General features: G+C 35.3%; 1 protein-coding gene across 8 annotated transcripts in view; it reads right to left on the bottom strand.

Moving 5' to 3' along the window:
- Positions 1 to 13,729, bottom strand: part of ETV1 (ETS variant transcription factor 1) — a 92,324-nt gene that overhangs the window by 39,692 nt on the left and 38,903 nt on the right. For all 8 annotated transcript variants that reach the window (XM_014863066.3, XM_014863064.3, XM_014863065.3 and 5 more), the window contains 2 exons: positions 4,815 to 4,944; positions 1,581 to 1,769 (listed from right to left, as the gene is read on the bottom strand). In XM_014863066.3, coding sequence (XP_014718552.1) covers positions 1,581 to 1,769; positions 4,815 to 4,944 — 319 coding nt within the window. The remainder of the gene's footprint in view (positions 1 to 1,580; positions 1,770 to 4,814; positions 4,945 to 13,729) is intronic.

A 13,729-nucleotide genomic window follows, 5' to 3' on the forward strand; every position in this document is an offset into this window, starting at 1 on the left:
TGTGCATCTGTTGAATGGCCCACCCTGCAATAAGATTTCTTTCATCTGTATTTACAAAACTGTTTACACAGATGCGCATACCATCACCCTCTGACAAGGTTTCAAGTCTGTGGGGTGAGGAGGGAAAGATAATAGGAAACATTTCATAACTAAAGTACAAGAGGACTTGATGGAAACAAAGGTAGAAAAGATATGATTTAGTTTTACATCGGAAAGAATGACGTCTTCATCTTATCCCTTCATACCGAAAGAGAGTTACTGAAAGTGAGGTTGAGTCCCATTAAATAAACTATAAAAAGCAGATCTGAGTATTCCCTTATTTTCAGAAAGTTGCTAGTAGCACATCTTCTGGTTTCCTCTGCTGATCTAGAGGATTCCTTTGGTTGAGTTATTTTTATAATGGTGTGTCAGAGCCAGTTTGTACTGGCTTATTGTTAAATTTTCAGGAATTTTGTGAGCTAAGTGTTAAACACATCCATTATTAACAATTGGATTATGTAAATTAATAATTTTTTAAAAATTATATTAAAAACAAAGGCAATAAATACTCGAAACTCATCGCTTCCTAATTATTTTACTACATTTTACTCTAACTATGCTCTTGAGGTTATGTCTATTTCTGTATCGGTATGGCAGAAACACTAAATAATGGTGCACTACTGCACATCTCTTTCCAACTCTACATTCAGGGTTGTCACCTTGACAGCCTGGAGTGGGCCATGGGGGGGATATTTACATCACAGACTCATCAAATGCTACAGATGAAGTCTTTTGGTTTTTCTCCCACAGAACCTGTTGTTCCACATTTGCAGACTTTATATAAGTACAAGGTAGAAGGGGAGGGAAGGATGCTGCAGACAATCAACGTGTGTTTTAAGTTGTATCATTAAGAACTCTAAGTCCTCCAATGTTTTATTTAAATATGAATTTATTCATCTCTAGGAGTCAAGAATTACCCACTACAGCATTCTCCCCAGCTCCGCACTCTGGTTCTTACCTTGTGTCTTTCTAAGGAACACTAATTCAGTCTCTAACTCTTTAACTTTATATTCTCAGTATCCAGGGTCATGCATCTGCTGACATTAAATATTCATCACTTGGAAAGCATGGAAAATAGTTTTAATCAAATAAGTTCTACGCTGCAAAACTATGTACAGCTAAACCATTCAATCTAAGGTAAAGAAGCTAATTCCATAAGCCACCTACTAAAATTAGTCTCCTAACTTTATAGAACAAGTACACACATATGCTCATAAAAATGGGATGATCTGATTTAAAGTTTAAGTGAAGCAATTTAATTCAAGCAAAGCGAAAGGGAAATGTTCAAATGTCAGTATATAGATTAATTTTCCATTTTAGCAACCAATTTAAATGTTTATAAAAGAAATGTTTATAAATTACCTTCTCCACAAATTATTTATAACTAAAGATAGAGCAAGCTCTTCCCAAAAATACTTTACATAGATGTGCAAAATTAATATGCTCACTTTAAATCTACCACAGGTCTTAGGAACTGGTGATAGGAATTTCTTTCAAGATTGCTAAGAACAGTTTTAAAACAACCAGTATTTGCAGTTTACCTGTGGTCCATGGGGTAGCTGCTGTCTTGTACGGACTGCGATGGAGGGAGGTGAGCTGGGAAGGCGCGGTCAGGTTTTGGAGTGTGAGTTGAGTTTGGAGATGCATGATGTAGTGGGGACACTGGAGTGCTGGATGGTGTCGGGGGGTTGGAGGGCCTCATTCCCACTTGTGGTTTCTGATCATAGGCACTACCCAAGGAACAAAAGAAAAGAAAATATTTGTTTCTTTGGAGCAATTAAAAAAACATTTTTTGGGCCACCCGGGTGGCGCAGCGGTTGAGTTTGCACATTCTGCTTCGGTGGCCCGGAATTTGCCAGTTCAGATCCCAGGTGCCACATGGCACTGCTTGGCACGCCATGCTGTGGTAGGCATCCCACATGTAAAGTAGAGGAAGATGGGCATGGATGTTAGCTCAGGGCCAGTCTTCCTCAGCAAAAAGAGGAGGCTTGGCAGCAGATGTTAGCTCAGGGCTGATCTTCCTCAAAAAAGAAAAAAATCAAAAAAACATTTTTTTTTCCCACCCAAGGGAAGAAAAAATATTTTAGGCTTAAGTCAGAATTTTATGTTTTTTGGTTTTTGTAATTCTAGAATATGTAATCTTCAAAATCACCATAACCTTAAACAAAAAATAGGATAATTAATATATCATTTGGAAATGGCATAAATATAAAATATATTTTTTTTACTACATATACAAATAACTTAGTATAAGGAAAATCACCATCTATGAGAGCAGTGGCATTATTTCCATCTATTCTTGAGATGTCTCCTTGGGCAAGTTTGATCGATTTTTTTCTAAATTATTAAATATTCCTGACATTATAATTCTTCCATATTGCATAATATTTTAGAGCAAGAACTAACATCATTTTAATAAGATGGAGACCATATCTGGCATGCCTTTATTTGTGGTAGAATTTTTTAAGGCAATGCTTCTGCCTTATTTTCATTTCTTTGTATAAAATAAATGATGCTTGACATTAACTTCCGCACATGGGGTAATAAAGATTAATGAGACAAATTTAATGTCTCATATATTTAAACTTTCTTGGTACAAAAATAGGTACAAAATAGTGTTAAGAATAACATCCTAGGGGCCAGCCCGGTGGTGTAGTACTCAAGTTCTCATGCTTTGTTTCAGTGGCCTGGGGTTCACAAGTTCAGATCCTGGGCACAGACCTACGCATCACTTATCAAGTCATGATGTGGCAGGCGTCCCACATACAAAATAGAGGAAGGTGAGCATAGATGTTAGCTCAGGGCTAATCTTCCTCAAAAAAATAAATAAATAAAAGTAACATCCTATTGTCCTTGTCTAGTTTCTAAACATAAATTACAAAAGAATAAAATGTGTAAGCTTATTTTTATATACTTTATGAATTTAAGTTGCTTTCTTTTGTGTAGCTCTTAGGAATACGATTTAACTAACTTTTGTAATTTAAAAAAATATTTTATTGAAACTAATTTTACTTAAATTTCTAAATACAAAAGGTATTTCTAGGTTAAAATACTATAGTTTTTTAAAATAAAAAGCATTCATCAATACATATTTTTTCTTTAAAACCAAAATGGTTTTTTTGATTGACTTAAGCAATAATTTAGTCTGTCGCTCCATCTATACAATAGCATTACATCCAAGTGCAAAAACACCCCACAGAAGTGAAGGCATGCATGAGGCATCTGTCTATTCTTATGCAATAGTATTCATATTATGTTTGGTTCTACCTATTTCCATTACCAGTATTTCTGAACGAGACCCACTTCTTTTACAAAATGGTTCACTTGTCTCATTCCCATGTAACAAGAAAAAATGGTATACCTTCTGTCCTAGGATATTACTTTTCTCCTCCTATGAAATGCTGTATTGAATTATATTGTTTGTATAGAAATAGAAGTACCAGAATTTAATCCATATATTAATGTGGGAATTATTGGTCCCCAAGAAGAACCTCAAAATATTTAGCCAATTCTTGTACTATTAATTTATGAATGTCAGATACGTTATATAAAACAATAGTTAATTCATAGTCACACTTCTGATCAATGCTGAAATGAAACAATTCTATATCTATTTGGTTCACTAATCAAAAATTCTTCGATACGTTAAATAATTATTTTGTGAATATGCAGTACTCTTAAGGAGAAAATGCAAAACTTAAAAACACTGTAAAATAAGACTCAATTTCATCAGTATTGCTTTATCTGAACTCAGTATGTTTCAATAGTTAACTTCTGCAAGAGATATTTTTTATAAAAGCTTTGTAGTTTCAATTGAAGTGGCTCATAATTTCAGGCTCTGGTGACCTCCTCAAGAAGCAGATATAAAAGACAAGTTTGCAAGAACGAATAGTGATAGACTATCCAAGCATTGGTCAGATGCTGTGAGACTGCATAAATCTAAGTTTCTTGAATCTTATATCCCCTTGGATACCAAGAGTGCATAGAGTAAACAAACAAGGAAATAGAAGACGCCTTTGGATCATAATATATTGTAAACTCAAAATGCAACTTATAAAACTGCAAATATTTGTAATCATTTTTTAAGTGTTCAAACTAACTTTTAAGAACTAAGTTTCTACAATAATTGAGAGTAATAATATTCAATATACAAAAATCAACTTTTTCCTTATGCAATTATGCAATTTACTGAGAAGGATTTTTAATGAACATATATGTTATCAAATTTTCTAACAAATGAACAATGTACTTTTACTGCTCCACCCTTTATTATGATCAGAAAGAGCAACCAGCTTTTTAATAGATAATAGCCTCTGCTAAGCTTTATAAAATTCTAACTTTATTGCAGTTGTCCATGAACACATCTTATAGATCATTTGCGAAGACTGTCAGATGACTAATGTACTGCTTAGACCTGCCAAATGTTTCATTTTTTTCGACAAACTCTATCTAAAGTGCATAATGCATTCATTCTAATGAGAACTTTCAATAGCTGTTCATGCCAAGTAAGACCCTCTTTTCAAACTCAGGATGCATCACTACAGCAGAAAAGCAACTAACAATTTGGATGAAAATTATTGCTTTAAAATGATTCTAAAAGTGTGTGATCAGATGGTAAACGGTTCTTCAGAGTTCTGCTAAGCGCATTGCCTAATTAGCTTGTTGTATGCTGAAGACGTAACTCTTATAAAATATGACTTGAGATCTTATATTATTCTGGACTCTTTGCTTCAGTAAGAACGACTATGCTCTATATATACACCTGATTGCTTTACCTGACATTGTACAGGCACTTTTCTCCATAGCTGAATTTAAAGGGCTGTTCTTGACTGCAGGCAGAGCCAAGCTCTGAACACGGACTGTGGGGTTCTTTCTTGATTTTCAGTGGTAGGCCATGAAAAGCCACTAGAAAACAAAATAAAAATACCCACACAAATGAAATGCAATTAGGAATTAAGTATGTTAATCTGTTCTACTTCATTTGGTTAAAATGTCACTAACATTTCATGTTAACTGACATATATAAGAAAAACCAAATTTGATGAATTTCATGGAAGAAAAGATTCTGGAGAATTTCCGTATACTCCTTTTCTGCTTTTATTGTATGACAAAATGCATGCTTGAACTCTCTCTCATTACTTGAAGTGAATTGCTTGTAATTTGCTTAGCTGATATTAACAACATCAGAAACTCAGTTTTCAGAAAGTAAGTTTTGAAAACATTTCAGAAAGATTTCCAATGACTAAAGCAGAAAAAATACAGCTGATTATCTAAGAATTAACTGAAGACTGGAACACAATTTTAAGCATTATTGAAAGAAAAATATCTCAAATCAATCAATAGCAATGGTTTAATGGAAAGACAACTGGACTATGAGAAAGAAAATTCAGGTCCAGGTCCAGGTCCAGTGGTAACTGATGATACTTTGGGCAAAAAACTCAACATTTCTGAGGCCAATGCTCATCTATAAAATAGAGATAAAAGTATGAGCCTAACCACTTAACAGGATTTTGAAGATGAACTGTGAGAACTATGTCAGAGTTCTTTCTCACATGTAATCCACCATAAAACATAAAATTATTCTATCTTAAATGATTTCTCCTTTTTCATATGACTTAATGTATGGTTATGCTTATATTCATTAATGCTTAATATAATACAAAGATCATATCATAAAATACTAAGAAATATGTATATTTGAGGGGAAATCATCTTTAAAAACCAATAAATAAATAACTATATATTTTATTCTTCTATATGAAACTGGAAAACTACATATTAGGGATCCTATCAGCATAATTGAAGTTATGGTGTAAGTGGAAATTTAGTAAAAAGATATGAGAAAAACAGACTGAGAATGGATATTATTTTCATGTACAATATGCACAAGTATGACTAATAAAGGGAGAAACACAAGGACACATGTTCTGGAGATTTGTTTTAACTCCTACAAAAACTAGAATTAAAAAATAAAATGTTACGTCTGTATTCTATAAAGGAAGATACAAAAAGAAATTTTGTGGTTTATGATGCCATTCGATCTTGATCCTAACATTACAGCATTATAAACTTTTACTAAGCTTGAATATCATATATAATTTTAATATAAGAATTTGATATCAAGAACTATAAAGCTTCAGGAAAATAAATGCTATTTGTTTATGTCTGGACACGATTTTGACAGAAATGTTCAATGGTACTTAAGAGCCATCTGAAACATCATAGAAAAATTTACCAAAGAAATAAACAAATTTTACCTAAATTAGTTGTCTAACAAAAACTTAGTAAATAATAATAATGTTATTTCACTGAGTAGTTTATTTCAAAGTATGTTTTTAGTGTAATGTGTATTTAATATACCTGTTCAAAGTAGAGAGGACAAGAATAGAGACAAAGGAGAAATTACATAGATCTTCATATGCCAGAGATGCATGTGCGCGTGCTCATTACCTCTACCAAGTCAGAAAGTTATGATTAATTAACCGTCAGATGGAAGAGGTTTGAGAACCTCAAGAATCAATTATGAGGACTTGCTTGGTTTCTGTTTTGAACAAACTAACTATAAAAAAACTGTGATAAATAAGACATATTGAATATGGACTAAGTATCAGATATTTAAGAAATTATGGTTAATTTTGTTGAACGTGATAACGAAATGGCAGTTGTACAAAAAAAAAGGTTTAAAGTTAGAGATTCACAAAGTATTTACAGATAAAAAAATATGTCTGGGATTTTCTTTAAAATACTCTAGAAAAAAATGATGGATGGGAGATGAATCAAATTAGAAGAATGTTGATAAATGTTAAAAGCTGATTGATAGGTAGTTGGGAGTTCATTATAGTACTCTCTTTACTTTTTTCTGAGTCCTAAATTCACATAATGAAATGTTTTTAAAATGTAGAAAACACCACAAAGATTTAAAATAGTACTCTATAAGAAAATTCTCTCCTTTTGAGGGGCTGGCCCAGTGGCACTGTGATTAATTTTGGGCACTGCTTCAGCGGCCTGGGGTTCACAGGTTCAGATTCCAGGTACAGACCCATACTCTGCTTATCACCATGCTGTGGTGCCATTCCACATATAAAATAGAGGAACATTGTCACAGATGTTAGCTCAGGGACAGTCTTCCTTGCCAAAAAAAAAAAAATTCTCTCCCTGTGTGTATGTGCGTGTGCTACTTCTTAGAATGACAAATACTATACGGTACAACCTTTATAATACATTAACTATACATTTGTTGCCTGTCTTTTTTTTTCACTTGAGTAAGAATTGCCCTGAGCCAACATCTGTGCCAATCTTCCTCTATTTTGTATGTGGGTCACCACCACAACATGCCTGCTGATGAGTGGTGCAGGTCTTTGCCCAGGAACTGAACTTGGGCTGCCAAAATGCAGTGCTCCAAACTTAACCATTAGGCCTTGGGGCCAACACCCTGTTACCTTCTTAACAAATAGTTTTCAACTATTTATTACTTCTTTGAACATATATAGGAAAATGTATACTCAAGTTCAGCACTTTCGATTAAGTAGTAGGTTTTACATTTTCTTAAGAAAAAGCAGTAGCGACATACAAGGAACTCAGTTTGTCATTAAAAGAAATAAGCAATCATTATACCTGAGAGATCAGATCTAATTTATATGAATAAAAATTGATAAGACTTCAAAAGCTAATAAATGTGCAGTATGATGCAAAGTTTATCATATTTATCAAAATATCAGGCATATCAGAGACTACTATATTTGATATTACTATATTTTAAAAGTCTTTGGGACCATGAGGTAGGAAAACATTTGTGAACAGGACACAAAAGCGTAAAAAAAAATAATCTGTACACAAATTAGGCCGCATTGAAATTAAGAACTTCTCTTCATCAAGACACTATTAAAAGAGTGCAAAGTAAGATACAGCAAGAAGATGTTTGCAATAGGAAAGATGTGACAAAGAACTCGTATTCAACATAATAAGAACTGCTACAAATTAATAAGACAAAACAAATGACCCAATAAAAATGGGCAAAAAGACTTAGGCAGTTCATAAGAGAAGACATTCATATCACAAAACAAATGAAAAACAAAAAAAGCATATATGAAAAGGTATTCAACATCATTACTCATCAGGAAATTGCAAAGAAAACCACATAAGACTATCATCATAGACCTACAAGAATGGTGAAACTGCAAAAGATTGGCATTGCCAACATTCGAAGAAGACCCAGAGTAACAGAAACTTTTAGATATGCTGCTGAGAGTATAAATTCATAAAAACACTTTGGAAAACTTTTTGGCAGTATCGACTAATTAGACTCTTAGGTACATATCCAAGAGAAAGGACTGAATATGTTCACCAAGACTCATATAAGAATATTTGTAGCAGCTTTAGTCATAATAGCAAAAAATGGAAAAATTCAAATGTTCATTAGCAGGAAAATGGATAAAAAAATTGTGGCATATTCACACAATAGAATACTATACCAGAACAACAAGGGACAAATTACTGATACATGCAGAAACATACGTGGTCTCAAAGACGTGAAGTTGAGTAAAAGAAGCCAAGCACAAAAAATTGTAGTATATGAATTTTAAGAATAGACCAAACCAATTGATAGTGAAAGAATCACCTTCTATTGGTGGAAAGGAGGGCTAATGACTGAGAACGGGCCCTAGTAACCTTCGACTATGCTGGAAATACTTTATATCTTGCTGTGGGGGGTGGTTGTACAACTACATACATGTGTAAAATTCATCAAGCTGTACATTTAAGATTTTTGCATTATAATGAATGCATATCTCAATAAAAAGATTAAAGAAATATGCGGGGCATCAAGCAATGCTATACAAATTAGATATTTTAACATGTCTGGCCTCCCGTTCCAAGAGAGACATCTGAGAATATGCTTCAACTTCATAAGATAAATAATTCCAGATGGGTCAGGGAGGAATGACAAGTCTGTGGCACCATCAGGAATGGCTGTTAGCATGACAGACAATAGCCTCCTATCAAAATGTCCACTAGTATCAACCTAGAAGCAAAAGGCATGGTCCATCCTAGTGGCTACACTGTCTGGAGCTCAAGTGCTTTCAGATTGGCCCCATGAGCTTCCTGAAGTGACTTTAGAAAAAAGGATTTATGGATTCCCAAAGTGTTATCAGAGGCAAGTTGATCCCTAAATGCAGAATCTCCAAATCAAGCCAATCGTCAGATTACTCAGAGAACTTTTGAACAAACAGGGATTCCCAGAGCCCATATGTTATAGGTTGAATTGTGCCCCCCCATCTCAAATTCGTATGTTGAAGTCCTAACCCCAGTACCTCAGTATGTGACCTTATTTGGAAGATTAGTTAAGATGAGGTCATTAAGGTGGGATCTAATCCAATATGCCAGGTGTCCTTGTACAAAAGAGGACACAGAGACACTCACACAGAGAGAACGCCATGTGAAGATGAAGGCAGAGAACAGAGTGATGCTCTACAAGCCAAGGACTGCCAAAGATTGCCAGCAAACCCCCAGAAGCTAGCGGAGAAGCCTAGACTAGATTCTTTCTCACAGCCCTCAGAACCCTGCAGACACCTCCATCTCAGCCTAGCCTCCAGAACTGTGACACAATACGTTTCTGTTTTCTAGGCCACTCAGTTTGTGGTACTTTGTGATGGCAGCTCTAGCAAACTAACACACCACTCCCAGCAACTCTGATGTACTAAGGCTGAAATATAGATCAGCATTCTGTGTCTTATAAAATTTACTACATGCTTCTCATAACTGGCCAAATTTCAAATCCACTGTAACGCTTGGCAACACCTGAATCCAGTGTGTGCTGCATTGAAATAGGTCCAGTACTTGAAAAGACTTAAAAAGATCTAACAGTGTCTTCCTTTTCATTAGATGCCGACGCTCAAGGATGCTCACAGTTTCTCCAACTCGAAAAGTTGAGGGCTCCTCTACCCTCTCCATAACACATTCAACCTGTGTGGGCCTCTTAATCATTGTGGGCCCTTGGAATTGTGATTTTTTTTTCTAATCATAAGCCAAATAAATAATCCAATAAATCTGAGCTGGCTAGGATTTTTTTTTTTTACTCGCTGTGTGTGAGGAAAAAAGAAGCCAACCTGAAGATCAACACTTTGCACAAGAACCACACGCTACTTTATCTTCCTCATTGTCACTTTCCTACTTCCTGGAGATTCTATGTCACAAAAATGACTTCTCTTATTTATTCTTAAATAAGGGCAGCACTGAGACTCCCACCAGAGAGGGCTGAGCTGAGACAGAGTTGAGTATTTCATCACAGGGCTCAAAGTCTGAGCGTCTGCTAACAGGCAGTTTTCCAGCTCACTGGCACAGGCACAAGGAAAGCAGCGCATTCATTTTGTGCAATTTGCTTTACCTTCCCACATGGAGTTGGTGCATGTAAAAGGCTGTTAAGTACTAAATTATTCCTTATCAAATCACCATCATCTGGAGTCATGATCAACACTAATTAAATTACTTTCGCTGAACACGGCTCCAGCCTGCTGCCGAGGCTGCTAGGTACATTTCATTTCGCTTACTCTGCTGTCCTTGCTGGGTCTGGAACAGAGAGCTACAGTCATCTGCATTGTTTGTAGTTTTAATTAAAGTGAATCTTTCCTTCTTCAAGTGCATCAAATCAAGTGAGTTAACTCCTTCATTTCATTTACAAAGAAGTGATGGTTCAAAATGATATTATATCTTTATCCTTGACTTCAGACAGTTCAGATAATTTATCTATGAAATCTGCAGGCTTCCTCAGGCATTCCTAAAACACGTTTCCCTGCAAACTCTTATGACCCCCAACTCCTCCAGACAATCAGATCTTGAGGAGGAGAAGGAAAGAATGTTCAAGAGATGCATCTTGCATTTTTTCTTTGACGGAAGCCTGACCTTTAAAACCACATCTTAAGGCTGACTAATGACTGAGTTCTAATGGTTAAATTTAAGAGCTCCAAAATACCAGGACTTTAAAAAAATGCACTTTCAAAATAAACTTAACCACTTCTTAATTCAAAAGTTTACTTGGGGTTATGCTATTTGCCATAAAGTATTGGGTAAATTAGTAATTGCTTTCATTTTAGAACTATGAATTATGAGGCAGCATCTTGCCTCCATTTTTTCCCCGCCTACATTTTAGAACAGAGGCAGAATCTTGTTGTCATTCTTCTGGAGCACAGAAATGCCCTTGGCTTTCCATGTGCAACACTGCTGGTATACAACATCTTTGGTTGAGGGCTGACATATAATAAATCACATTTGAACACCTAAAATATAGATGGAGATAATAAACAAAAATTTGCTCATAGGAGAATAATTTCCCAAACAATCATAACATTGGAGCATTTTTTAGTACCATAAATGGAAAACAGACCATGTTTGTTATAACTGACTGGTTCACATTAGCCCAGAGAATAAACAATGAAATCTATGAATTGAGTTTCTATTTATGTTTCTGTAATGAAGATGATGATGTCTTGTAAATTAATGAAGGAGAATATGTTTAACTGTAGGTGTGGACTTATCAAACTGTGGTTGAATTTGGAATCTTGATAAAAACACTAGCTATGATGCTTTAAAAAAAAAAAACCTTCAAATTTACATAGTAGTATAGAGTTTTCAAAAATCTTCACCTACTCTGATTCTCATATAATGCAATCTATTTTGAATAAACAGTTTTATGATTTCTCCCATGCATGAGCACCACCATAACATTGTATCATGTTTCTTTGCCCATTTGTTCCTCCATTAATTCATTCGTCTACCATGGCCCATACCATGCCAGGTGCTGGGAGGGAGAGGGGATATATGGAACTAGAGGATGAAGATGAACAGTGAGACTCAGTCCTTATCATCAAGAGCTCATACAAAACTGATTAGAGCTTTATTTAGGTTTTTTTAAAAAAAGTTTTCTCTAATAAAGATATTAGCCAGTATTCTTAAGTTTGATTAATTTATGTGTATGCAATGCATATTTCTGTATACATGACCTTAATAATATATTCTTAGCACTGGTATGTAAATGAAAACACTTCTCCAAGGATTCATGCTTGTGTTTAGGCAATCTGCCTTCTTTCAATTTATTACTGTGACCAAACGCATTTAAAAATTCACACCACTCAAACTCCACTGAAAGAAAAATGTTGCTGTCCAGCCTTTAAAGCTGCCCCTGGACTCTGATAACCAAAATGTCACAAGTGACGGGTCCCCTTCCACATGTGGACAGTGAATGTAAATACAGTGATGAGTTGTCTTGGCTCTGACCTTTCACTCTCCTTTCCTCCCAATTCTTATCACACGAGTGAAATAGAGGAGCAATTTCTATGTGTACAAAACAATTACCCTGGGAAGAAAAACACATTTTTCATTACTTCTTCTCTAAACACAACCATGTCTTTGAAGCAAATCTATAATGTTTGAAGCAAAACTAGGTAGGAATACAGTGCCTTGCTGAAGTCTCCTGGTTTTCGTGTTGAGATTTCTGGTCTGCTCAAAAATCGTTTTAGAATAGCCTACTATAGACATTCTAGCATAGAGGTTGGCAAATTATAGCTTGTTGGCTGAATCCGGCTTCCCACCTATTTTGGTAAATGATGTCTTATTGGAACACAGTTCCACCCGTTCATTTAGGTATAGTCTAGGGCTACTTTGAGCTACAATGGAGGAGTTGTGACAGAAACCCCACGACCCACAAAGCCTGAAATATTTACTATAGACCGTTTACAGAAGAAAGTTTGCTGATCCCTGTTCTAGAATATGGTCTACAATGCAAAAGGAGAAAGAAAAAACCAAAGTGGATGGATGGAACACTGACACCTGCTAGTGATGGGGTACAGCTAAATTTGTCAACAAAGGACATTTAATTTTGCTCCATTAACTCTTTGATTACCTTCTCAAAACCAAGTGTGCAGCCTTGTGTAGCCAATTTATGGGGAAATACACAAACAAGATGATGAAAAATGACACAATATTGAGGCTCTAAAACACTACAAATTTATGTGCTTTGAGGAATTTCAAGTCATTTACTTAGACCTCATGGTTGGGTTATACATGGAGAATTTTTTATACTTGTCTACAAAAAATAACTGAGAATATCAAAACAAATCATTCTGTGGACACTAAAGTGCTCGTAAAAAAATTTCACTAGGCTATAGCAGAGAATTAAAAAAATCTGTAAAAGGGGAAAAAAGTAAATGGTCTACATAAATTAGATCATTTAAGACATCAGATAGAAGCATGGCATGAAAAATGCATGCAGCCTTTCATACAAATATATGTAGTTAGGGATTCACTCACTAGACAGAAAAGCATTCACTTTAAGTTAATATCACTTCAATTTCAGGTGATAAATGGATGGCAATGACCTCAATTAGTACTCAGTTAAATTTCAGAAGCAAAGGGAAAGGCCTGTATACAAATAAAGACAACAGTGTCACATGCGCCTTAAATCCATCTTTCAAGACACTCAGAAAAGCAGCAGGCACTTCTGCTGCATCTGAGCCTCTGAAAGATTCTTTTCCAGTACATTTATCTCTCCCAAGCCCTCCCCCCAACCCCGCCCCTGCCCCTGCGTACACATACCACTCACACATACACACACCAACATCCATTACTAAAGGGCCTAATCTCAGCTATCAGCGGAGTGCCTTTATGGGGCCATTAAACCATTTCTCTTGTTTACAGTGCC

Source organism: Equus asinus, chromosome 1, assembly GCF_041296235.1.
Source record: "Equus asinus isolate D_3611 breed Donkey chromosome 1, EquAss-T2T_v2, whole genome shotgun sequence".
Classification (NCBI taxonomy): domain Eukaryota; kingdom Metazoa; phylum Chordata; class Mammalia; order Perissodactyla; family Equidae; genus Equus; species Equus asinus.